Source organism: Nymphaea colorata, chromosome 3 (assembly GCF_008831285.2).
Source record: "Nymphaea colorata isolate Beijing-Zhang1983 chromosome 3, ASM883128v2, whole genome shotgun sequence".
NCBI lineage: Eukaryota > Viridiplantae > Streptophyta > Magnoliopsida > Nymphaeales > Nymphaeaceae > Nymphaea > Nymphaea colorata.
The window spans coordinates 1,887,262-1,912,072 of NC_045140.1; the positions used below are offsets into that span (position 1 = coordinate 1,887,262).

The following is a 24,811-nucleotide window of genomic DNA, read 5'->3' on the forward strand; positions in this document are numbered from 1 at the left end:
CAACTTTAACCAAAAAGCTGTTGGGAACAGCTGTAAATTATCAAGTTGAAAAGAAGCAAAGAGATCAGGTTATGAGATTTGTTGGAACAGGATCCTTTTTTATATATATATATATATAGACACACACACACACAAACTTCAATATTCATATTCTTACCTACCAAATTATAGAGTGAAGAAATGATTATGCAGCAAATGAGACAGTATGAAAAATTCAAGGGCAGTATTGGCCACATTGATGGTTATACAACAACTATAACGCCACTGCTTATGACGTCAAAAGGGAATGGATTTTCTATTGCTCCATTAATGAGGGACTTCTAGCGATCTACCAAACATGTTCGTTGTCCGCATTTCAATTATGGCTCCACCCTCTTGCTCTCCTGTTGGTGGTGACTTCATATTGAGGGCAACAACAACTACTGTTGTTGATGAGGCATGACGATGAGGGGGTGGAAAGGAAGATACTTTGAAAGTCATCGTGAATAGAAAGGTTAGAACTTCAAAATAGATGAGGTCACAATTATAACTTATAATTTTGACACTGATCAATATGTCAACAGAATGCCCAAATGGTTTGACAAGAATCATGACCGCCCACTCGTTCGAGGGTGCTTTTATGTTTAATATGACAACTTCAGCAAATTATTGTGTACTCTGAAGGGGACAATGTGTTCCGTGGAAACCTTCAGCTCTTCTTTGGGTGGTAGGATGAAATACCTCTTTTGCTCAACCAAAAATTATTTACACCTCAATGAATATCTTTATAAGAATGTTCTATCATGTTGTATACACTACACACACACACACAAAAACATAGCAGACTATCATGAGGATAGCGGTTGGAAATTGGGTACTTTTTTTTCCCTATATGCAGTTCTTTTGAGCCATATGACTTGGCAATAGTTTATGGACCATGCTGCATTTAACAACAATATATGGTGCTTTCAACAACAGTTTTTTAATTTGTACACATCACACAACATCTGACATCTGCCTTATATATATATATATATAGGGGTGAAAATTTAGTTCATGGTGTATTTAGTAACAATATTTTTATAATGCTTCAACAATAGATTTCTATCTTTTAATCATCCAGCAACATCCGGCATCTAGTATATACACAGACAAACGATGATGAGGACAAGGGTTGAAAATAGAGTACTGTTTTCATGTCTACAGTTCTTTTGAAATTTGAACCGTATGAATTTACAGTAGTTTATGCAAAATGGTGCATTTAGCAACAAAATATGGCGCTTTAGGCAATATTTTTTTATTTTGGCCATTATATATATATATATATATATATACACACATGGTGCTTTTAGCAACAGAATTGTAATTTTTAAGTATCCAACAACATTCAACATCTAGTAAGTACATAAACACGCAGATTCAACTGATCCAGGCCAAATGGGCTGATTATCTTTCTTGGTGTTCAATTGCACTCGCTCATTCTTGTGGGGCTAGAATGTTATCAATCGGTTTACCAATTTCATTCAGTTTCTTACCTCTGGTGAGAAGCACTGTGAAGCGAGATCAATCTTCTTTGGATTTGGTAACATAGCGACACAGTGGAGTGATGCAGGTTTCTTCTTCCGTATTGCTTTATTTCGTTTTCCCTGGCAGAGTGCAATCCTCATTCGTTTACTGTGTGTCCCTAGTTGATGAAACGTATGCTTTGGTTAACACCTCATTCTTTACTTCCACTTCAAGCGAAAAACCTTGAGGTCGCATTTGATTACCGTGGATCAAATATCTGCGGTTTTGAGTCCAGAAAAGGATCTGAAATCCATGTTTTTTACACTATATTTTGGATTTGAGATCCACGTTCGGGGTGGATGCTGCAGTCCACATTTTTAATAGCTATCATGGATTTCAGATCCCCTTGGATCTGAGATCCGTGGAGAATCAAACCCAACCTGATAGATCTGATATTCAAAAGTGTTCCTTGTGGGCGAAGCTTAATACTCATAATCATACACATGAATGAGTTATAAATTTGGGAGGAATGACAGTTTCGTTGTTGTCATGACATCTTTGTCTTATATTTTATGAAATTTTTCCTGAACAAACTTAAAGTTTTGGTGATACCAAAGTATGACTAATGCTTAAGTATTGTCCAAATACGCTCAACTTTACTCGTGATTAAGTACAAAATTCTATAAGTTTGTTTGTTTTAAGGCCAAAAGCTCAATTATTGAAATATTTCCGTTTTTTCATTTAGTAAATGACATGAAAAAAATATACCTAGCTTTATATCATTGGTTTTTCCTGCAAAACTGTTCGAATATGCATAGAAAGCAGTGGCCGAGGTACATAAAATTGCTTATTTTTACATTGGTACTTCATAGTCATTTCATTATTTACATATCTACTGTTCCTTATAATTTTTAGACGAATTAATAGTCCCATCAACTAAAAATTTCTAGCTCCGTCGCTAATAAAAAAGTCTAATAAATTTGAGAAGAGTTAAACATATATGTCTTGTTCATTATTAATTACCTTGATATAATCATAGACGCAAAAGAGAGCTAATGAATAGAAAGAATTTTGAGGGCATTTTAGTGATTTTATTTCATGAACCCAACTTAATAGTTAGAATTTTTATTTTTTTAACAATATCCAAGAGTACTTAATTAGGTGTATTTTTGTCAAATCTTCAGGTTCTTTTTTGCATTTCCCCATACAGGAAAAAAAATCTTAACAAGTTTGCTATATATTTATATCCCGACCATGATGCAATCTTTTTAAGTTCTGTGATCATACAAAAATATATATAGATAGCTAAAGAACGACCTTTTCTCTCAAAGAATCGTGAAGAAGATACAAAAGTTGGCAGGAAAAAATTAAAAAAAGTTCATCTATGCTTTTAAACATTAGAAAATCTGAATCAATATTCGATGCTCTGATTTTTTAAAACTGAATTATTTGATCCAGAAACCGATTCTTTTTTTTAACAACAATGGTGCTTCAGTCTGCTAGCATGGCGACTTTAGATCCTCTAGAAAAGTTCCAATGGTTCGATATTAAATGATATCTGGATCAAATCCAAATCTGATTAAAAAAAATTGGCAAGAAAATCTAATATCTAATCTCAATGGCAATCGAAATAAGATTACCAAGTAAAACTACATCCAATTGAGATTATATTAGTGCCCGATCACACTATATCCAATTGATCAGACATGGCAATAACTACATCAGATCCGAAAGATTCACTTATAATCCTACAATCCTACCCACATGGGTAGTGTTTTGGATCCTAGGTTGTGTTTGTTAAACTAAGGATCTCAAATCCTGAAATCATCGGAAATCTTAAATCCATGAATTTGAGGTCACACCTCCTCCATCGGACCTCAAATCAAAGGTTATTAGGAGGACACGTGGATAATTTAAGATCCATGTTTTTCACTGGCTGAAATCCACTGTTTTTTAAACAGTGGGTCCCACAAAAAGAAGATTTGAGATGAGACTAATCAAATTTGACAACTTAATTCAACAATAATGATTTATGGAATGCCGAACTCGGCCGTCCAAGTGTCTGCACATGATCGGATCGCCTGTTTCCAGGCGAGCTGGAAGATTAGGATCCACTGCCCCTAAAAGAGTTTGAAGGTCCTCTACTTCAATTGCCGCTAGGTTGGGTTGTATCATTGATAGCAGCAGTACACTCTTCAACTGAAGTACCATGTCTCGATAGGCCATTTAAGACATATAGATGATATAATGTCAACGAGAATCAAACTAAAAGTACAACATCTTCATGTGCTCTTAACTCAACCAACTACGCTATGCCCCTTGAACCTATCTCTTGGCCGTAGTCTAGCCGATTTGATTTTAAAATCTATCTTTGACATTAAAATTTAATTTGCAGATCTTATGAAAGATTGATGATTTGACATTCTTTAGTGTTTTCAAGTTATAAAATTCAAAACCATTTATACATCAAAAAATAATCTTTTTAAAATTCCTACATATTTTTCCAACATTTTGAATATATATAAATAATTAGATTTCAAAGGATGGCTATTTGGCATATTATTATTATTGGCATTGGAAGCATAATGGCAGCGTTGATTGTCGAGCGAAAGAAGGTCCCACGCCATGTGTATCATGTGGTGTATGATAATAAGCACTAAACTACGAATTACGTGTTCGAATTTTAGTGGCTCTGAGTCCTAAAGTTCGGACTGTGGACCCCAAATCTTATGGACCTAAATCCAATGGGCCCGACGGACCTGACAGGTCTACCGTTTCCTGTCCTAATTGAACTCATGGTTATAAATAAGTGTTCAAATGTTTGAAAACATTTACAAATATTGGTGATGAGCAGCCAGGTTCCTTTTTTAAGGGGACACGTTATATAATTTTCCAAATGTTTATGAGGACCAAATTAAAATTTCTAAAAATATTAAGCATAAAATTTTATTTGGGAGGTCTCTTTAAAATTAGGTATATATGAACAAAAATAGCATATTATCAAAATAATTGCAGAGAACAAGAAGATGAACATCAAATAAGCAAAAGAAGAAGAGAAACAAAATCAACACAAATGAGAGGAGTGTGAAATATAAAAGACATAAACTTTTCTCCGTTTTGGAATGATTGGACAATGCCCCATCTTATGATTATTAACACCACTGGGTTTAGGTAGTGGCGGATATGGGTATAAAGCTTGGCTCGTGAACGAGTTCAGGTAGTGGCGGATATGGGTATAAAGCTTGGCTCGTGAACGAGTTCGAGTCGAATCGTTTGCTTAACGATTCGAGTTCGAGTTCATGACTCGACTCGCTCAAATAATCGAATTGAGTTCGAGCTCAACACTTAACTGCTGAGTCGAACTCGAATCTTAATCGAGTTTGTCGAACTTTAATCGAGTCGAACTTGAGCTCAACATGTAACGATGAATATCAATTCTATTCAAACGAGTTTATCGAGCTCGAACTCAATACATAGCTGCCCAGTTGAATTCAAGCTGCTTTCGTCGAGTTATTCTCGAGCTCGAGGTTTCATTAGTCAAGCCGAGCTCGAGCTGACTGAACTCGAGCTCAACTCAGCTCGTGTTCACCCCTAGTAGCGGAGCTAGAATTTTTTAGCAAATTGGCACTCGAGTCACCTGCTTAAGTCTAATGTGAGTGCCTGCTATAATTTTTGAATCATTATAATATAATTTTGGATTTTTTTAATCAAACTTTTGATGGTTGAGAAAATACAATAACCAAACCTGGATCCATTTGTTGACGGAAACCCGAAATTCGGATTTGAATTCAAAGTCAGAGGTTACTAATTAGTAATTAGTCCCGTGCAGGACACGGGCCTTGAAAGCCTTTTTGATGTCCATGAGAAAATCGGATCCAAAACCTGAACAGCTGATCCGATCTATACACCAAGGAGGAATGATTGGTTTGGTTCGGATCACGATCAAAATGAGTTGTCAGGCCCGGAGCCCCACTGAAAGTGTGGACGACGTTTTCCACTCCCTTTCTCCCTCTCGTTGTCAGGGGTAGATTGGTCATTCACGGTCCCTTTAAAACCCTCAGCTCTGTGTCTTTCTTGAGCTCTCTTTTCTTCTCTGCTCTTGGGAGGACGCAAAGCCGAAATGGCCGGGATCTTGCGCCGGGCGCCGGCAGCTTCGCGGGCAATCGCCCGATTGGCGGTTGGCGCCGGGTGTCGACCTTATGGAGCGGCCGCGGCATTGGAGCTGAGCGACGACGAGGATGGTTGGTGCTGCGATCGGGTCGAGGTGCCGACGGCCGACTCACCGGGGATCGACTACCGCCGGGGCGTGCAGTGGGTGTTCATTGGGAACCCCGGCGTGGAGAAGTCAGCCTACGCTGGTCGGCTGGCGCGGCTGCTTAGCGTTCCCCACATCTCCATGGGCAGCCTCGTCAGGAGCGAGCTCGTTCCCTCCCGCCATGGCTCGCTCCTTTCCAAGCAGGTACTCCTCTCTCTCTCTATCTCTCCCTCCCCCTATATGTCTCTCTGGTGCTGCTTCTCAAATATGCGGAAGGATTTTGGGACAATGCGATCGGCTCTTTCTTGTCAATAATCCTTTTCCCTTTGATTTTCGTTATTTCTCCTTGATATCTTCTAGTTTTGCTTGCATTTTCTTTTTCCCTGTTTCTTTATTATCCTCTGTGAAATAGTTCTCTGTTGCGCACATCGCCAGATGAACTTCCTCTTCAGCTAATCTTTTACTCGTCTTCGATTTTATGAGATCATTCTTTTTCTGCTTTCTAGCATTTTTCGTTTTCAATCCAATGTCTCAGGTTTGTTTTCCAGGATTCGTTTTGCATCTTCTTGTTTTGGTTCAGTTATGGAGTCGTCGGATCCTGTGTGAAAATTCGACTGAGTTTTCAGTGAACAGGATTTGGCAATTCGTGTATTCTCTACTAGAATAGGGCTCAGATCAACGGGGGCCTAAGAAAACGAAAGAATCGATGTATTTGAAGATCGATGTGGAAGTGGCGAAAAGCTTCAAAGCAAAGATTTCAATGGAGTTGCGGGATCAGCCGATGTGGTTGCTTTCCTATTTTTTTGGCGCATTTTTCTCCTTTTTTCTTGGTAGATATTCATTTGCTCCACAATTGGGTGATTCAACGCACGTTTGGTCGACGCCTTCAGTAGGAGAACGATCCCCCTCTTGTTGGGGACATTTTGGGTATGTAGGAAGGTTTTAGAGGTCAATAACGTAATCCTGTTGATCACTTTAACCTGCAGACCGACAGGCTGGCGCCGCCGCTGACTATTATTGTTTTGGTCCAAGTAAGGGTTTGGGTCCGAGATCCGGTGGCCGGTGAGCGACGCTACCAAGCCGTAGAGATCCGTTGCCGTCCGCCACGCCATTGACGCCTACTATTTTGAAGCACACTCGAGATTAATGCCGTGTTCATGAAAAAGTCACCCGTCCACCAGGTGGCCTTATTCATTTGGAGCCTGCGGTAGCTTGAATGAGGATGTCACTGGACCAGATTACCTGTTAAATGGCCATTGTGCATAACCCATCTTAACCGGATTGGGAAAAGAACTTCAGGTTTGGTCAGTTGGACAGCTGGGAATTGAGGTTGAAACGCCAAGTGAATTAGTTTAACCATCTTAACTCATGACCGTTAAATATTGTCATGCGAATCAGGTCGGGCGAGACCATAGCCTCAGAATAATGAATGGCTGAGGCTCTGTTCAACTCGGCCAGTTGACACCCCCAACGTGAGAACAAATTGCAAAAAAGAAAATGTTAGGTGAACTTGAGCAGGATTCAGGGGATGGGATACCGGAATCCATATTGATTCCTTATATGGATCTGGGTTTGTGTCCGTAACCCCTTAACATGAGTACCGGAACCCAGATTATTTCGTTCTGTGGTTCTGGGTCTCCGGGTTTTGCAAACCTTTAACATGAGTACCGGAATCCAGATTGATTCGGTCTATGGATCTGGGTCTTTGTGTCAGCAACCCGTTAACATGAGTACTTGTTTGTGTACAGGACTCGGTGAAGACCCGGATTAAGTGACGTAGCTCATGACCCACCAGACTCGGCCTGTCTAAAAATATTGAAGGCTCTGTTCAGTTATGGTGCATGCTGTCTTGCATTGAAGACTTTGATGGTTAATCTTGAGTACTGACGTTCCTGATGTGTTTTCGTTCTCTGCAGAATATAATTATCTATACCTGAATTGGCCAGCTAATGGTTGTTTAATTCGTTTCACGGCGAACTCTGATCTTTGGATTTAGGCAAAATTTTCTCCATTCGTACTTGAATAGACTTGTCAAGAAGCTTTGTTAAACAAGCCCGTCCCTTTTTGCTTGATATGGCTCAGTTTCCGCTCTTGGCTCTATTTATTTATGGTGTGCTTGCTGATACGAAGGACCGTCCAGTGGGGTATTTGTTATTCTTTTTTTGCTTAAATTAATTTTGGGTGTCGTGTAGATTGCAAACGCCTTAAATGAGGGCAAGCTTCTTCCAGACAACATAATCCTGGGACTGTTGTCGAAAAGACTGGAACAGGGATATTACAGAGGTGAAACAGGGTTTATCTTGGATGGCTTCCCTCGAACTCGAATTCAAGCTGTAAGTTCGAAACGTCTAATCTGGATAGGGAATCTTGTTTTCGGAATTTCAGGTCTACTTTGAGTAGAATAGTGGTAGTCGTTTGAAAGCTCACTTTCTTGTTTAATTATGATGACGGCAGGAGATTCTTGATCACATGGCGGAAATTGACTTGGTCGTGAACTTTAAGTGCACGGAGGATTGTCTGGTCAAGAAACACTTGGGAAGTTGCATTTGTTTAAGATGCATTGCATCTGATAGAAGTGATTCTGTTGCAAATAGCCAGCCAGGGATTCAACTAAGCTCAACATGTCAAGCCAAAATGCCCGCTAATGTAGCAAAGGAGGCAGCTTTGCAAGAAAAACTGAGGGTATACATCGAAGAGGTAAGTTGGTGGCATGACTTTCTCTTTGTAAGGAATTCAACCACTCGCTGGTAGAAGGATCTATTGTTTTACCTTTTCCTTTTTACTCTTAATTTTGAATTTTGGGAAAGATTGACCAATGATGATATTGGATTTATTTTCTCACGACGGTCATCTGATACATGAAGATGATACAGATCATTCTTATCTGAGGGCTATTTTTCCCTTTGTCCACTCTAATGATGGGAAGAGCAAGCAAAAGGCACTAACAAACACTATTGAGTTGATATTTGAGACTTAGTGAGAAATGTTCAGTCGGTGTTATGCTACTTTTTGGCGTTAACGTGAAGAATAAATCTTGCTTCTTGTTTTTTTATTCCCCAACCACTTAACTTGTCGACGTTGTTGACATCAAAACTAGCTTTGCTTATGTCTAATGAGTAAGGCCCATGGGCTTTTCTTCATCGATGTGGCCACTAAATGAGGGCCAGACTATTTTACCTTCCCTCTAAAATAAGATCTAAAAGCAGACATAGCATTTAAATTAATTTTTGAGAAGTACTGTAAAAGATACTTAGCAGTAGTAAGAAAGGGTTTCTAATTGTCTAACCCTGTCAAAGCAAATTTTAGACATAATGAAGGGAAGCTGTAACTATTTGGATAGAGTTAAACAGGTTAAACATAGTTAAAGAGGTTGGAAGAAAAAGAGATTGAGGGTATCAGGGTACTTAGGCCCTGCATAGTCAACCTAGGCCCTTGGTGGCCACCTTTTGGACTGGGAGATAATTAGAGTCATAAAAAGTTCTTTTTTTCCCCTCCTTTTTTCTTCTTGTTCTTCTACATTTCCTTTCTTATTTTTCCTTTTTTCCCGTTTTCTTCATTTTTGTTCTTTTCCTTGTTGTTGTTGTTGTTCTTCTTCTTCCTTACGTTTTTCTTTGGTTCTCTCTTTTATGGTTTTGGCCTGCCCTAGGCCCCCACCTGTCCTTTTTGAAGGTCCACCACCTAGGCCTGCCTAGTGCTCTTGTCTACATAGTTCAGGTTGTTCTAACTGATAAACTCTAGTTAGTGATATCTGACATCGAAAATGACATTTTAATTACCCATACAAATACTACTTTGTTCCTTTGGGGGGTGGGGGGTGTGGGAGGGAGGGAGGGTTGTGTTGGGTGTTGTGGGTTTGTCTGGGAACAATCTCATAACTAAAAGTTTGAGATATACTAATAGTCATACATGTATTCATTGTCTTGATTTTGTAGTTTCTTCGGGTGCAAATATATGCTGACCATGATGTGGATAGGGATCTGTCACTTAAGGCAGTTGAGTGCACAAGTACTATTAAAATAATGTTCAATGCTTGGACGTAAGGTCTAATGTATGAGGATTTCCTTAAGAGGGTGAGTTTTAAGTTTTTAACAACCCAAGTGGGAGGGTTTGCTTGAGAATGGTCCTATCTCAGAGATTATATATATTGATTGATGACTGTTGATGCCTTAATCTTACCTTATCTGATGTCTCTACTCTTAGCCCTCACCGGTGCAATTAGAAGGTAGCTAGAGGGAAGGTTGAGATTTGTCACACTAGACGCTCATGTCAGTTTTGGGCCAGCCATAACACTTACATCAAATTATATAAAAAACTTGAGTTAATTTTGTTCTTCCCTAAAGCCTGTGTTGTGGTTTGGAAAATTTTCGTTCTCATGTTATAAAATGATCATGATTGGGAAAGACATCTACTACCTCTACTTGAAAGGCCTGGGTTATTGGACCTTCCAGTAGTTCCATTGGTCTCTATTAACTATTAACATATAAATATCTTGGGCATGTGTTCACTGTAACATCCTTCACTTGTTAAGATTTGCAAGCTTTGCTAATGAACTATTGCTTGCCTTTTCAGGCCCTTCTCTCTCTCTCTCTCAAACAAATGCGTGCACTTTATTTTTTGGTTTGAGTGGAAATGCAAATTCTGCCACCTGGGGGAACTTCAATGAAGGAAAATTTTGGGACTTATCTTTTGATTATTTAAACTGAAAAGGATGGATCTAGGAAATATAAAACAATTCAATGAGTTGATTTTGATCATCACTAGAGAAACATGTTACCTTCAATAAGTGACACCTGTTAGTAGTTGAGATGAAGCTGCTGATCTGCTTTCTTCTGCCTCTGGAAGTTGTTGACCAGAGAAGGCATACGCTGGTTTATGACTAATGTTTTCTTTAATGGGATCATTCAGGCTTCAACTATGTTTTACAATAGGATCAGAATACTTTAAAATATTATTTCATTTGCTAATATAAGACTGATGCCTTAACATGCCTGCTTTCTCATTTTTTATTTTCTTTTACGTTGTCTGGGATTGCTCCTTTAAATGGCTTATGCTGTTTCTAGTGGTCTCCTTCCAATGTCAATTCGTTAAGTGTTTGTTCGTGTCATTTTCTCTCAAATTTCAAAGCAAGAAATGCTTCTTGATAATAAGGTCTGACAGAAATTTAGATTTTCTGAAAGCATGTTTTGCTTTATCTGGCTTTTTCCGTTTTTTACTGAAGTTACAGTCAAACACCTTGTGATAGGAGACATCCTTTAAGCCTCTGCTTCTCAGTAAGAGTTGCCTGTAACCAAAAGTTTAGGCAGAGAAATGATCATGTGATGTCGAATGTATCCTAGTGGTTAGTTATTGACTTATTTCTATTTTCTATTGTCCTCAAGTCCACTGGTCAAGTTTTGGGTGGGAGTAGCAGCTCTTTCAAAAAAGGGTAAAGACAAAACTTCTTGGTGGTCATTACAGGATTTTGAAGGCAGACCATCGGTTTGTTTAACTGATTGTTGTGCTTGAATGATGATTACGTTTGAGAAAGTGTTGAGCTTATAAGAAAGCATGATTCCTGAGGCATTCTAATTATTATTCCGATCATCATCAAACTGTTCAAATAATGGTCTACTATTGCAATTGTTACTGCTGACATTATTTGTTTTGTATGGTCACGTGACCACAAACTTGCTACGGGCTGTTGCAGTGATAGTTGAATCAAGAAATTGGATAGGAGAAAAGATCTTGATTGAACCCATAATCACCGTTTTTTTTTGAAAAACACGAAAAAACACTGTTTCATTGGAAAAGTGCTTAAACAAAAAAATGTGTTTTTTTCCTTTTTCCTCTTTTTTTTTTTCATGTTTTCTTAACCATAACATGTTCCTGATCTTGTTTTTGTGACTATGACTGGACCATAACATGTTCCTGATCTTGTTGATTCATCCAGAGAAAGCCACTGGAAGAATATTACGGGAAAAGAAAGAAGCTCTTGGACATTGAAGTGGCTAAGGGTACCAGAGAAGTATGGCACGGGCTCCTGGAGGCATTGCAGCTTGAGCATATGGACAGGGAATCACAGAAGTTGACAGCTTGATGGCGACAATGTTGACTGAGCCATTTGACCTTGTTCTATCTTGAATAAGACAACGCAAGAAATTTTGCAGAGTTATTTTCATGAGTTTGTTTTACTTTGCTTCCTCCATGTATTTTACAATTTTGAGGTACTTTGGTTAGCATTGTTCCTTTATCTTGCTTTGTTCTTAGCTTGGTTTGTTCCTGAGGCAATGTACCAGTTCGGCCTAAGAGCTCTCTTTTTGTTGCGTCCCATGTAAATAAGCACTACCACTTAATTGTTTACTGTGCTTTCTGTCTTTCATTTATAGTTGGAAATCAGTCTGTTTATTAGGATTTTTGGACCTTATCTGTGTTCCAGTTATACATACATTTTCTGGCGCAAAGCCATCATGCTCTGGTATATTTCCGGACAAAAGGCTGCGTGGGGGATAGTCCCCCAACCTTTATTAAAACAAAATGGAGAAGCTTATGTACAACAAAAAAATTGGGTCCCTGCTGGACTTTTAACCTCCTATTACATGTTCTGCCAGAGGATCCCAGTCGACCTCTGGACAATTCCGTATCTTTTCCTCACCGTTGTCTGGATTCAGAGTAAGGATTTGCCCTGTTTCAGAAATAAGTCATCCTCTACAAAACTGAAATCCGTCTGCAAATCGGCTGCTCATCCATGCTGTTCCTTCCATCTTCCTGCAATCTAACAGTGGGCTGGCTCTTCCAATCTCCATTATTGGACTGGGACCACCCGAGTCTGTTAAAGTCTTCATAGCATGAATGCATTTCCTGGAAACCTCCATCTCCAGCATGCCATTATCGGCTTCTGTCCATCTTGCCAGACCAAAACGAAAGTGTCCATTCTCATCCACAATTAAACCCGCGACGCCCTTCCTGCCTCTTTTGATCCATAATGGCCGGTTTGTTCTTCCATTTAGAACTCCACCAGTGCTCTGGCATATTTAAAAGCATTTTAACAAAGGAAACAACTTTGTTGAATAGGCCATTATGGATCACAATTGTACCTGCCATCAGAAAGCTCCTTGGTTCCTAGCCTTCAACATCTCTAATTGCATGAACATAAGGGAACACCTTGGCAACATCATCCTATTAAACCAAGATGTGAAGGAACCAGCTGAGTTTTAGGACAGGCAGGCAGCTCCAACCTCGAAGACATGATTGACGATGAGTTCCTGGTAGTCACTTCCTCTTTCTTTTTCCTCTGTTATGTTAATTTGAATCGCGCCATTTTTGTCAAAGCTATGGAAGTAAGTGAACATGAACGAGCCAAGAGAACCTTTTCCTTGGTTGGCTATATTGATGTTTGTTCCACTGCATAGAGTTTTTCAGTAATATTTGACAAAAAAATGAAAATAAACTTCTCAAGTTCAACTTTAAGGTAGGGTTTGAGTATTTTAGCACTTTTACTTGTTAGTGGCACACGAGAAACCAAATGTCTTATGAAAATATACGTCGTAAGTTTCCTCTTCGTTATTATCTTGTTTTCCTTTACTATTTTGCAGGATATTATAACATCTTTCCACTGTTGTTTTCTTTTTTGCAGAGACTATTACTGATACTATAGGATTTCAAGTAGTACACCGTTATCAGCATCATATCTTAACCTCTACAAATATGTACCCATTTTGCATGGAGATGTTACGGAAAAATAAAGTGGTGGTAGGCATTTGACGGCCAGACCACATGGATTTCCTGTTTTCAAGTAAATTAACACATATAACTGATGAACAAGTTGTATTTGAATGTGATCAACAAATAATCAATTCTTATTTTATGGAGGACCATGATTATAGCTTAGATAAATTGGCGACGTTGACAGTCACCCCCCCACCACCACCTCCCCAAAAAAAAAAATTAGAAAAAAAATTATTTATAAATTTTCAAAATTTAAGTTTAACCTATATAAAAAATTTGAAAAATTAATATTTTGCCACATGTTAAAATTTTGAAACTGTTGTTAATGAAAAAATTCCTAGCTTCTCCCTTGTCTTCATGATAATTAAGTTTGAATAGATGACTAACTGAATTGTCCTTCTAGATTATGCCCCTAGCTGTCATCTTCTAAACAAATGAAGACAAAAAATGACTTTGAAAACCAATTTCAAGTGAATTTCTAACAACATTCAACAAAAACTGTTACAATTTTAGTGACATTTAATCGTTAATGTAGTGAAGAATCGTCAGTAAAAATACCAGCAACACTAATTTTACTGATGTTCGCAACAAAACGTTAGTAAAAGCTTTATTGACATTTTGCTTATTTTTATTGCATCGTATGCCATCACATTATTTTTGTGATGAAACATGATAAGAACAATGTGATATACACCGATATGTCGCTGTGGACACGTTAAAGATATTGGCGTGCCATTGAAAAGATATACGTACAAAAATAATGTGATGACATACGATATGGTAGACAAATAATGTCGTGTGTTTGAGAAGATATATGTACAAAACTAATGTGATGACATACGATACCTAACCACCAATTCAATCATAGACAAAAAGTACAAACCAAACAAAAACCTACGTCTAGATATTTAAATCCATACCATATCTGAATCTAAAGTTTGAATTCATAATTCAAATCCCATCTGATTCTGATTTTTAAATTAACATATGACTCAAATTATAGATATTAAATATGAAATATTTATTTAAAACTATATCCGATCCGAAACCAATAAATATTTACTTAAATCTCAGTTATCATTTTTTTGTATACGAATCACAACCAATTTTTCAATCAACGACAAAATTTTTTGCATATACTATTTTTTTTTATGTAGTATCCAACTTAAATAGACTTTATTGACATCCCTGTTTAGGTGGATTATGATCAATGAAAAAACAATTTTATGGCCTACGAAAGTAGAAAATTTACAAGGACAACAAGAGCTTGACCCTTACCCCTCCTTGCAGTTTCGCCTCTCAAATTTAAATTTGACTCTCTCTCTCTCTCTCTCTCTCTCTCTCTCTGTGTGTGTGCGTGTCTGTGTGTGTTGCTGCCGGAGAACACATCTTCCCCTTCGAATGCTCGATGGCCACAACAAAATAGGTGAAGTGCGATGCTTTCTACCTGCAGTTTCGGTGCATGGCAAAGAGAAGAACGCAACAAAAGTTCTTGTTGCCGATTCGAGAAAAGCAGGGGGCATAACCGGACATATCCCCTTGCGTGATGAGGGGCAGAGGGCCCCAGTGTTGAAGGACGGCATCCAGAGGGATGATGAAGAGGGCTCTCAGAGGTTCATCTCTTTCTCTCTCTCTTTTTCTCTCTGTTGCACCTAGACGACAGGATGTGTCATTGGGGTTTCAACTATCTATTGCTTATCACTTGTTTGATGAAATGCTTAAGTGAAGTGAAGTCCATGGCTCTACAATTTCTTATATAGCTCCTCGCTTATAGAATCTTGCCTTGAGAGCATAACGCTTGAATCACCAAACAGTAGAGGGATGCACTTAGACTTACATGGTGGAAAAAGGCGAAGAATATCATCAGAAACTGAGATTCTTGGAAATTTTATATAAAAAAAGAGAACTTCAAAACCAGATGTATATGTATTGAGAAGGGGTTCGTGAGTACCTTTACTTTATGTTATGCTATGGAACCTTTAATCAACTATTTGAAAACTTACGTCCAGAATTTCCTTTGCTTTGGACCATAATGATCCTTTTACACAAGCTCTCAGTCTTACGAATATTTAGATTCTATATCTTATGTAATTTATTAATTAGTGCCCGGCTTTGGACGTCAGCTTCCTAGCAACTTTAACTGTTGGAGCTGAACCCAAGCTTGCTCTGTTTGAGTAAGGATCAAGGTTGTATTCAATCCTGAAACCCTTAAAATAGTTTTTGAAATCTTAAACGAATAAGAATGGGAAAATGTACAAAGTACACGTAGAAAATGAATTTTGAGAAATGGGAAAACGTCCCGATGTTTACTATTCAGAAATAACTTGAAAGTTTCATAAGATTATCTTGTGGCAGTAATATCAAAACTCAACTATGGAAGCTTGTGGCAGCTGAAATTTCTTTCTCCCTTTTGACTTTGAGCATCAAATGAGATTTTAGCATCAGTGACTTTGATGTGTATCTTTTATTTGTATGTTGCTTGCATTTCAAACTAGTTCATATCACTAGAAAGTATCGTCTTCCACTTCATACGCACTTCGTAACATACTTTATGAGAAAAAAAGTGTTGCATTGTTATCTAAGTAATTTGCGCCAGACTCTTGCATCAATATCTGATACGTCATTTCTAAATCATATCTTCAGGATAGTGTCTATAAAAAAGGATCACCCCGAGGTGAGTCGTGTCTATGCTTTCTACTGACCGGTTACTCTGAATCTAACACAGTAGATGTGTTTTTACTTCATACTAATGTGTGCAAGCGAATGTCTTAGTTGTTCCTCATACATGTACAAACACAAGGACTCATATCTGAAGAAAAATCAATCAAATGTGAAGCAAGCCTCCTCACAAAAGATCAATGAAAAATATGATGAAAATGATGTTGATGATGGTGAAAGCAAGCTAAAGAACAAACTGCTAAAAATGTTATAGACTAAAAAGCCAATAACTTTTCTGAAAAATAAGAAAGAGGGATGTATAAAAAAAGATCCAACAAAAGCACAAACAGCTGAAGCTTAAAATGAAAACAAAACTAGCAAAATAGATGCTTATCAGTAGCATCAAGCCATCAACAACTCCACAAGTGAACAAACTCAACAAAGCGCACAATCAACTCCATCACTAGACCTCCTCATGCCATCACAGTGTAATACTATAATCACTAATTTCTAGGGAGGTTACCAAAACTCCATCTAGATCAGTAGTGAATTACACACAAGAACATTGTGGAAAGATCCCAAAAAAGGGAAAAAGTGTAATTACTAGAGTGTTGAGTAAGGCAATGGATTCTACCTTGATTTTGGATGAATTGCCAAATCAACCAAATGTAGCAGCAAATAGTTGGTATTTCCAGTTTCATTTTGGGTATATGAAATTTCGATTCAGAAATTCCCTTTCTACCTGCAGTCATGCTGCTGGTAATCACAGGTACATCATACATACTATTTGACGGTCTGAAGTCCTCTTGTGCTTAAGCAACTTTGCAAATAAAACGTCTCTGCCATGGTCACTCTCCATTAAGCACTAGCTAAAGATGTATATACAACGAAGTCTTAAAAAAATCATGGGAGAAACTCCACAGCTGAAAAACACATAGCCCACCAAGCTATCTTAAAAGAATCATGGGAGATGAAGCAGTGGAAAACAATTGAACAAATGATCGAACTCCATTTTAGTCTATATAGCTTCTTGAAAAATTCAAAAAGATGCCATCTTTGTCTGCCCACTGTCTTGTCTCTGCCTATCATAAATCCAAATTCAAGCCCGAACTTTATTAACAAAGATTAGATTAAGTAGAATATGATAAACGATGGATCTGACAGAAGCCAAACCATTTAAATCTCTTGATGTAATTTCTAAATTGCGAAGTATACATTTATAAGTTTATACAATTCAAGGCTTATTACCCTTCATGGCATACCTTATTCAGGCCAATGCACACCTTCAATGTTCCAACCCTAAAGGCCATGTTTGATGTGCAACCTTTGGCATGAGCCACCCATCCATAGATTCTTGTCCCTCGGCATAGGTCAATAGGCCTTGCACATTCAAGTCGATCTGGTTGGGACACCGACTCACGCACTTTCTATCGGGTAGAGATGGGAGAACCCAGGTATTGCCGGTGTTCTGATTAACATTAGAGGGAGTACTACTCTGTGACAGATATGTCATATGGGTGTGGGGATGTGGGTGCCAGTGTGAGCATGGATGCAAGTGCCGGTGTGATATATATATATTATAATTTATACGATTGTTCCTTAGCTTCATATGTCCTTTTTTCCACTTTTGTTACTATAAATAAAGAAAGAGAGAGAGAGAGAGAAGAGAGAAGACAAAGAAATAGGAGAAAAATTTTGGAAGTGAATAAGAGAGGGTGTCCTTGGGGTGTGTGTCGGAGCCCCACCACTTCACATACACGCAGGTGGGGCCCTTTTTTTGAAGAGTCCGTGTGACATAGTCTCCACCTGGTTAAATCCCCATGTGGACGTTCTAAATTCACATGAATAGGCAAAGTAGCTGTTTCTGTTGTAAGAAAGGCCAGACAGAAAGGAAGTTCCCACCACAAAAGTTCTTCTTTGTTTTTTCTCTGTTTCTATTTTGAATAGCAGCAAGGCAATGAAATATATATGCCTCTTCATTATTAGCTTTCTCCTTCTTCTTCTTCTTTTGTTGCCACGCATTTCCTATTGATGTATTTACTTGCTTTTACTTGCTTGGGCTTGGTTCTACAGTTCTGTTCATCCAGTGGATTCTTGGGTACTTTGCACTTTTGTTATTTAGCTGTTGCTAATGTGTGAAAAAGGGAAGATACTGCTGCCTGCTATTTTTGCTGTTTATCAGCCATTATGAATTCTATGAGAAGCATATGTCTTTGTTCGTGATGCCCATGTGTGAGATCTTCAGCAAATGGTGAGATCCACTTCTGTTTTCACATCTGCATCGTCATTGGTTCTGTCATCTTTGAGGCACCACCACTTTACTGCACGTTCACTCTTAGCTTCATTAGGATTGAAACTTGGCAGCAGAGAGAACAATGGTGTCATCCAGAAGAAACATTTTCCTGCCCATCCTTTCGTTACGCAGTCAGAATCTGCTCATTTTGTTTGTTTAAACGAAATCCATAATCTCGAATGTGGGGTTCTGAAAACAATAGACAATAATTCTAGCCATGATGAGATCGAGAAGGCATTGGCCACCTTTGATGATATGCGATTTTGTCGTGTCCATAAGCCATCAGTGATTTCGTGCACTCGTTTGCTGAATGTTCTTGTGAGAAGGGGCAGGTATGAAGATGGGTTCTCGGTCTACTTCAAGATGGTCAACTCTGGGATATCTCCTACTTTAGTTACTTTCAATACCTTGCTCAATTGCTTCTGTAAAGCTTGCCAGATTGAATCTGCATTTGCAGTGCTCGGTGTTATTCTGAAAACTGGGTTCTCACCCTGCTCTATCACTTTTAACACGCTGATTGATGCTCTGATGAAGTCAGGCAGGATGGATGAAGCTTTATGGTTGCAGGCTTCCATGTGTGCGGAGGGTTGTGATCCTAATGTGTCTACTTACAATTGTCTCATTGATGGTGCTTGTAAAATGGGTAGGCTTGCAGATGCAAGATCTCTGTTGCGAGAGATGGCTGCCAGAAATATTGTTGCTGATTTGATTACCTACAACACAGTTATTGATGGTCTTTGTAAGGAAGGGCTTGTGGAGGAGGCATATGAACTCTACAACAAGATTACCGTAAAAGGAGTTTGCCCCAATGTTGTAACTTTCAACAGTTTGATTCACGGTCTCTGCATTGATGGGCAGTGGCAACATGCAAAAGCATTGTTTCATAATATGCTAAATTCAGGAATCAGACCAGATCTAGTAACATACAGTGCACTGGTTCATGGTTTTAGTGAACATGGAATGATGAACGAAGCCATTCAATTTGTCAATTTGATGCTTAAAATGGGTGAGCCTCCTGAAAGACGTACATTTGCACCAGTTATAGGAAATCTAGCAAAAACAGGTAGAATCGATGAGGCAATGCAGTTCATCAGCCATCTTCTGAAGAGAGGTATTCCATTAGATGTCATGGCATACGGCATTCTTATAGATGGCTTATTTAAGACCGAGAGAATTGGTGAAGCCATAGCATTGTATCATTATATGCTAACTGAAGGTTACCAGCCTGATGTGTTTACCTATACTTGTCTTATTGCTGGATTTTGCAAAGCAGGCCAGCTTGAGCAGGCCAATGCTTTGTTGCATGAAATGAGCATGGTGGGGATTAAACCTGATTTAGTTACTTACAGCACAATCCTTGATACCCTTTGCAAGGAAGGTTTTCTTGATAGAGCCATGGAAGTGTATGAGGAGATGAATGACAAAGGTATTTTTCCAAACACAATTATATTCAATATCTTGATCAACAGATTCTGCATAGAAGATAGATGGCAAGAAGCAAAAGACATGCTCAATAACATGTGGAACCTGGGAATTAGACCTGACATTGTTACATTTACTAGCATCATTCATGGGTGTTGTAAGAGAGGAAGAGTAAATGATGCTCTCGATGTAATGAGTTTTATGTTTGAGGTGGGTGAATTGCCTAATGTGTCTACTTGCAACATTGTCATGGATGGTCTTTCCAAAGAAGGGAGAATGAATGAAGCGATGCAGTTAGTCACTTACCTTCTCAAGAGTGGAAACTGCCTAGATTTTCTGACTTATGGTATCCTCATAAGTGGTTTATGCAAGTCTAATAGGGTGGATGAAGCAGCTTCCATCTATAACTACATGCTCTGCATTGGTTGTGAGCCTGATGTGGTAATATATACTTGCCTTATTGATGGGCTTTGTAAGACAGGCAATATTAATGATGCTAAGGTTTTGGTGAATGAAATGATACTAAGGGAAACCAAGATTGATATAGTTACATGCAACGTATTTATTGATGGTCTATGTAAAGAAGGCCTTCTGGATGAAGCTTGGAAGATTTATGAAGAGATGCTGGGGAAAGGTATTTGTCCTAATGTCTTTACTTTTAACATTTTCATTCACAATTTCTGCCGTCATGGGCGACATGAAGATGCAAAGGCATTAATCAGTGAGATGTTGGACCGAGGAATAAAACCAAACACAGCCACTATTAGTGGGTTGGCTAGTGGACTTCACAAAAGTGCGGCGATCGATCATACCATTAATTATCTCTGTGGCGTAGCTGGTATGTAGAGTGCGTGTTTTATTATAAAATGCACATTTGTTATAGAAAATAGTGTATGTATAGTTGTTGCCTCATTGTCTGGAAGAGTTCTTTATGGGCAATTCTCATTGAAGTTTCTTCGATCAAGGAATTTGAGATATCTCCAGCATGGAAAGAAAACAGAAAGAACCTGTGAAGGCTAACCAGTTGGGTTCAGCGACATCGCAATTATTTCATCCAACTCATTTCAGGAGCCATACTGCAGAAACGTGTCGAGAGGCACACCTACGTGCATTTGAATGTTAAAGTACGGTCAATTAGATTTATCTGCTGGTAAGATCTGCTGGTAAGCTTTGCGATCAGCCTAAGATTCCCACCTTCCTGATTGTCAACTGAAAATTTTCACTGAAAATATTTCGGAGTGAATGTCAACTGAAAATTTTCACTGAAAGTATTACGGAGTGAACGTCAACAGAAAATGTTCACCTGTTTGCACAGCCACCTGATTTAATTCTCCTTGTCCTTTTGTTGATGGAAGGTTGCTTTCGAACATTTCTGTACTAATAAATTCTAATGCTTGAAATTCCAGCGTGCGACCTAATTATGTATTGCACAAATTTCAAGATCCAGCCAACCTTGGAGTTGACCTGGGGCACGTCGCAAATCCAAGACAGGTTTGGCAACAATGGCAGGTTGTGAAGGGCTAATAGAGTTGGTGCAAAATTATTAGATTGAATTCAAAAATAAGTTGGCTCATACCTATGCTGGATGGATGGCATGAATGGTTTTCAAGTCTCGTACCGATGTCTTTTTGAGAATGGTGCTCCTTAATGTAGAATAAGAAAATCATGGATGGCTCTCTCTACCTATCTTGCCACGAAGGATTCTATTATTCCTATACAGGTTAATATATATATATATATATATATATATAATGGTTTAATTTCGGAGAAGTGATTAATTTGCCTTTGATTGTATGAAGGACAACTACATTAGAGATTCCATAAGTTTTAAAAATCAGTTGTGAGATGACTGTTTTAGTCCATAAATTCAGTTAAAATACGAGTCACTGCTTCAGTCAATCCAATCCCATTGGAAGGGATTGGAAGTTGCATGTAAGCTTTCTCATGAATATTACTACGAGGGAAGGCATTGTTGATGTCTACTTGGTAAAGGGTCCAACCTGGAATAACTTCCATGGCTAAAAGGCACCGGACAGTCTAGGGCTTGCAAGCAAAGGTTTCATGCTACTCAACGCCTTCAGCAACAAGAGCAAAGGTTTCACGAGACTCACACCTTCAATTTGAGTGTAGCCTTTGGTGACGAGTCGTGCTTGGTGCACTACAAAGTGTTCATTAGCATGACAACGTGGTTGCTGAGATTCAAGCACCTGAGGTAATGGATTTTGGATGCGTATACCTTTTCCATTGGTAAAATACCCATTGGATCAAATAACAACATACAGTTACAATGTTTGGCATAATATTCCAGCTCGTTCCATGCCTTATCAAAAGAGGCAATCAAATTTGTTGTCACACTGGAAGATCACGTATATCCAGCCCTTGCCATGTTAAGATGATTGCATTGATTTTCCACGTATATTTATTGTATTAAATGTAAAGCTCGCCTGTGTTCGTACAGTTATGATCCTCAACACATTAGCTTCAGCAAGAATCTTCTTTAGTTATGCACAAGCTAATATATCGAATGAAGAAAAAACATGTTTTTTGTGTTATTGGTATTTTTAAAAGAGAGCGAAGAAGTTGGAAAATTGGGTACGATCAAGATTAACAAAAACTGAAGCATCCAGTGCTAGAACTTTTGGTGTTATGGGGAAAATGAAGCTAGTATATCATACATCTTGTTAAATCAGAAAAAGGATTCAACTTAAAGCTAGTTCAGACGGAACTAGGGAACATAAGAAAAAAAAATTGAAGTAATGAATCTAAGATATCATAGTTCATATTCTTCTCTTGAGACCAAGATACCGATTAACGTGGGCTTACAATCAAAGGGACCAAGGCCAAATCAACAAACAGGCACTAATGGCTTAACGATAAGCATGACATGGCACCACAGCCCAATATCTAGGGCTGTTCATGAGCTGAGCTGAGTCGGCTCAAGTGTCTTGAAAGAGTTCGACTTCGTTAGCTCGAGGTCAACTCGGCTCGAGCTCTTAAAACTCAAACGTGGCTCAAATAAGCTCGATTAGGCTTGAGCTGAGCTGAGCATGTGCATACCCATGTGAACCATCTAACTATTGTGATAACTTTATATTTTTTCTTTTTCGATCCTAGCGTAGCCAAGCCTGGTCAACTTGAGTTCGACTGGTTTCTGTGGTCGAGTTCATTTATTAACTCGACTTATTTATTACTCAAGTCTAGCTTGAGTCAAATTTATCGAGCTAGTTTGAGTCGAGTTCAAGTCATTGAACTGCGATACCAATAACCCATAATAGGGCGTCAAAGCCCAACAAAAATCACACGCACAAGGCACTAAGTCCTGTCAAAAAAAAAAAAAAAAAAAAAACAGAAAGAATGAATAGGACCTTCATTAAAGAATAAACAAAGGAAAGATGCTGAAAAAGAAAGGCAGGAACCATATTGTTTTGCTGAAAAGGGATGAAAACTCTAATCATGTCTCCAATTTCGGACCTATTGCTTGGGGAAACAGTATTTTCAAATTCATTTCTCGATTATGATGTGTCGCATGAAGAATATATTATCTAGAAAAACTGATGGTTGTCAAGGAACATTTCTATTCACTAGAATCATTCATCATTGTTTTCTCTTGACTCTTGAAACTATTCATTCAATGACTTATTCTTCTAACCCTGGTTTATGCGCTAAGATTGATCGCTCTAATGCGTACAATCAGGTCAATTGGGGTTTCTTAGAAGTTCTCTAGATTTTCATCCAGACTAGACAGTTAAGGTGATGAAATGTGTCAAGACGGCACCCCATTCATTGCTGATCAACGGACGAGAAACTGAATATTTTGATAGTGAAAGGGGTCTTCGTCAAGGCGATCCACGCTCTCCTTATCTCTTCTTGATTATGTGGACATTTTTTACAGGAAGCTTATGTTTGTTGTAGTAAACCAACCAAATTCCAGTTCTTGGTAAACAACTTCAATGCGTTCCAGCAATAATGTATGCTGATGATTTACTAGTTTTTGTCAAAGCTTCAAAAAATAGCATAAAAGGGTTGCAAGAGGTATTTCCTGTTATGAAGCAGGGTGCTGGTATGTAGATATACATAAAAATCCTGTTATTATCCTTTCAATATGACTGACAGATCCTGCAATTTGGTTGAAAGATTTTCAGGTTGGACTCATTCCCACAAAATAGTTGGATTGCCTCTTACGCCAGACCAACTGCCTGCTTCTATTTGGGATGAAATTCTATTAAAGGTCCAAAAGGATGGAAAACTAGATTGTTATCCTTTGCAGGTAGGTTGTGTCTTATCAAAGCTGTCCTTTATGCTGTCCCTGTTTGCTGGTTAACTGTTCTTAAAGGCCCTAAACCTGTGGTTAAGAGTTTGGAGGATATATTTGCCAAATTTTTATGGGGAGAAGTGGAAGGAAGTCGTAAACACCACTTGATATCTTGGAAGTTTATCTCGTTACCCGCGAAGGAGGGTGGACTTGGTTTAAAGAAAATCCAAGAAATAAATAATGCAAATTTGAGCTTTCTTGCGTGTAAGGTTCTTACTTGCAACAATCCTTGGGCTATTTCTGCAGAACCAACTACCTTAGTCAATCTAGCATGTGGAAATGTGAATATGGAGCCAAATATTCTCCTACTTGGAAAGGAATAATCCAGGCATGGACAGGGATTAAAGATGGCATCTGTTGGAAAGTTCTAGATGGCTCCTTTACAAAATTTTGGTCTGATCCGTGGTTGGGAACTCCTTTGGTTGACCGGATGGATGCTGAATTTTATAGCAGAATGGTGACAGAGAAAGTCCTAATTATTAGTGATCTAACAAGGCAGTAGGCAAGCTTGGTCCTCCCATGACTTTCTTTTGGACAGGCTTCCTAATTTGGAAAGAGAGAAGATGTATTTCATCAGGAAAACAAATTTGGCAGAAAAATAAAATTAAAAGTGCTGCTAATTGGCTCAGCGAAATATGGACTTCAAATGCAATCAACGAGCAACTTGGTTTACTTATGTGGG

General features: G+C 38.5%; 2 protein-coding genes and 1 non-coding gene across 5 annotated transcripts; all 3 read left to right on the top strand.

Annotated features, from left to right (window-relative positions):
- Positions 1-5,559: 5,559 nt before the first annotated feature.
- Positions 5,560-12,130, top strand: LOC116250554 (probable adenylate kinase 7, mitochondrial). The gene is made up of 4 exons (XM_031624262.2): positions 5,560-5,944; positions 7,933-8,073; positions 8,195-8,437; positions 11,670-12,130. Exons 1-4 carry the CDS (start codon positions 5,606-5,608, stop codon positions 11,814-11,816), a joined length of 870 nt encoding a protein of 289 aa, XP_031480122.1. The 5' UTR covers positions 5,560-5,605; the 3' UTR covers positions 11,817-12,130.
- Positions 8,550-8,633, top strand: LOC116251785 (small nucleolar RNA Z161/Z228). Its single transcript, XR_004171842.1, has one exon. It is a non-coding gene; the product is annotated as a small nucleolar RNA Z161/Z228 (small nucleolar RNA).
- A 2,542-nt stretch (positions 12,131-14,672) lies between the features above and the next one.
- Positions 14,673-21,654, top strand: LOC116249798 (pentatricopeptide repeat-containing protein At1g63330-like). 3 transcript variants are annotated; one of them, XM_031623069.2, is made up of 3 exons: positions 14,673-15,057; positions 18,176-20,655; positions 20,783-21,131. In XM_031623069.2, exons 2-3 carry the CDS (start codon positions 18,351-18,353, stop codon positions 20,788-20,790), a joined length of 2,313 nt encoding a protein of 770 aa, XP_031478929.1. In that variant the 5' UTR covers positions 14,673-15,057; positions 18,176-18,350; the 3' UTR covers positions 20,791-21,131. The 3 variants fall into 3 exon arrangements, 1 of the variants encoding a protein (XP_031478929.1); XR_004171250.2 differs by adding an exon at positions 21,224-21,654 and having other exon boundaries at positions 14,674-15,057; positions 18,176-20,980; XR_004171249.2 differs by adding an exon at positions 21,224-21,654 and having other exon boundaries at positions 14,674-15,057; positions 18,176-20,967.
- The last annotated feature ends 3,157 nt before the right edge of the window (positions 21,655-24,811 follow it).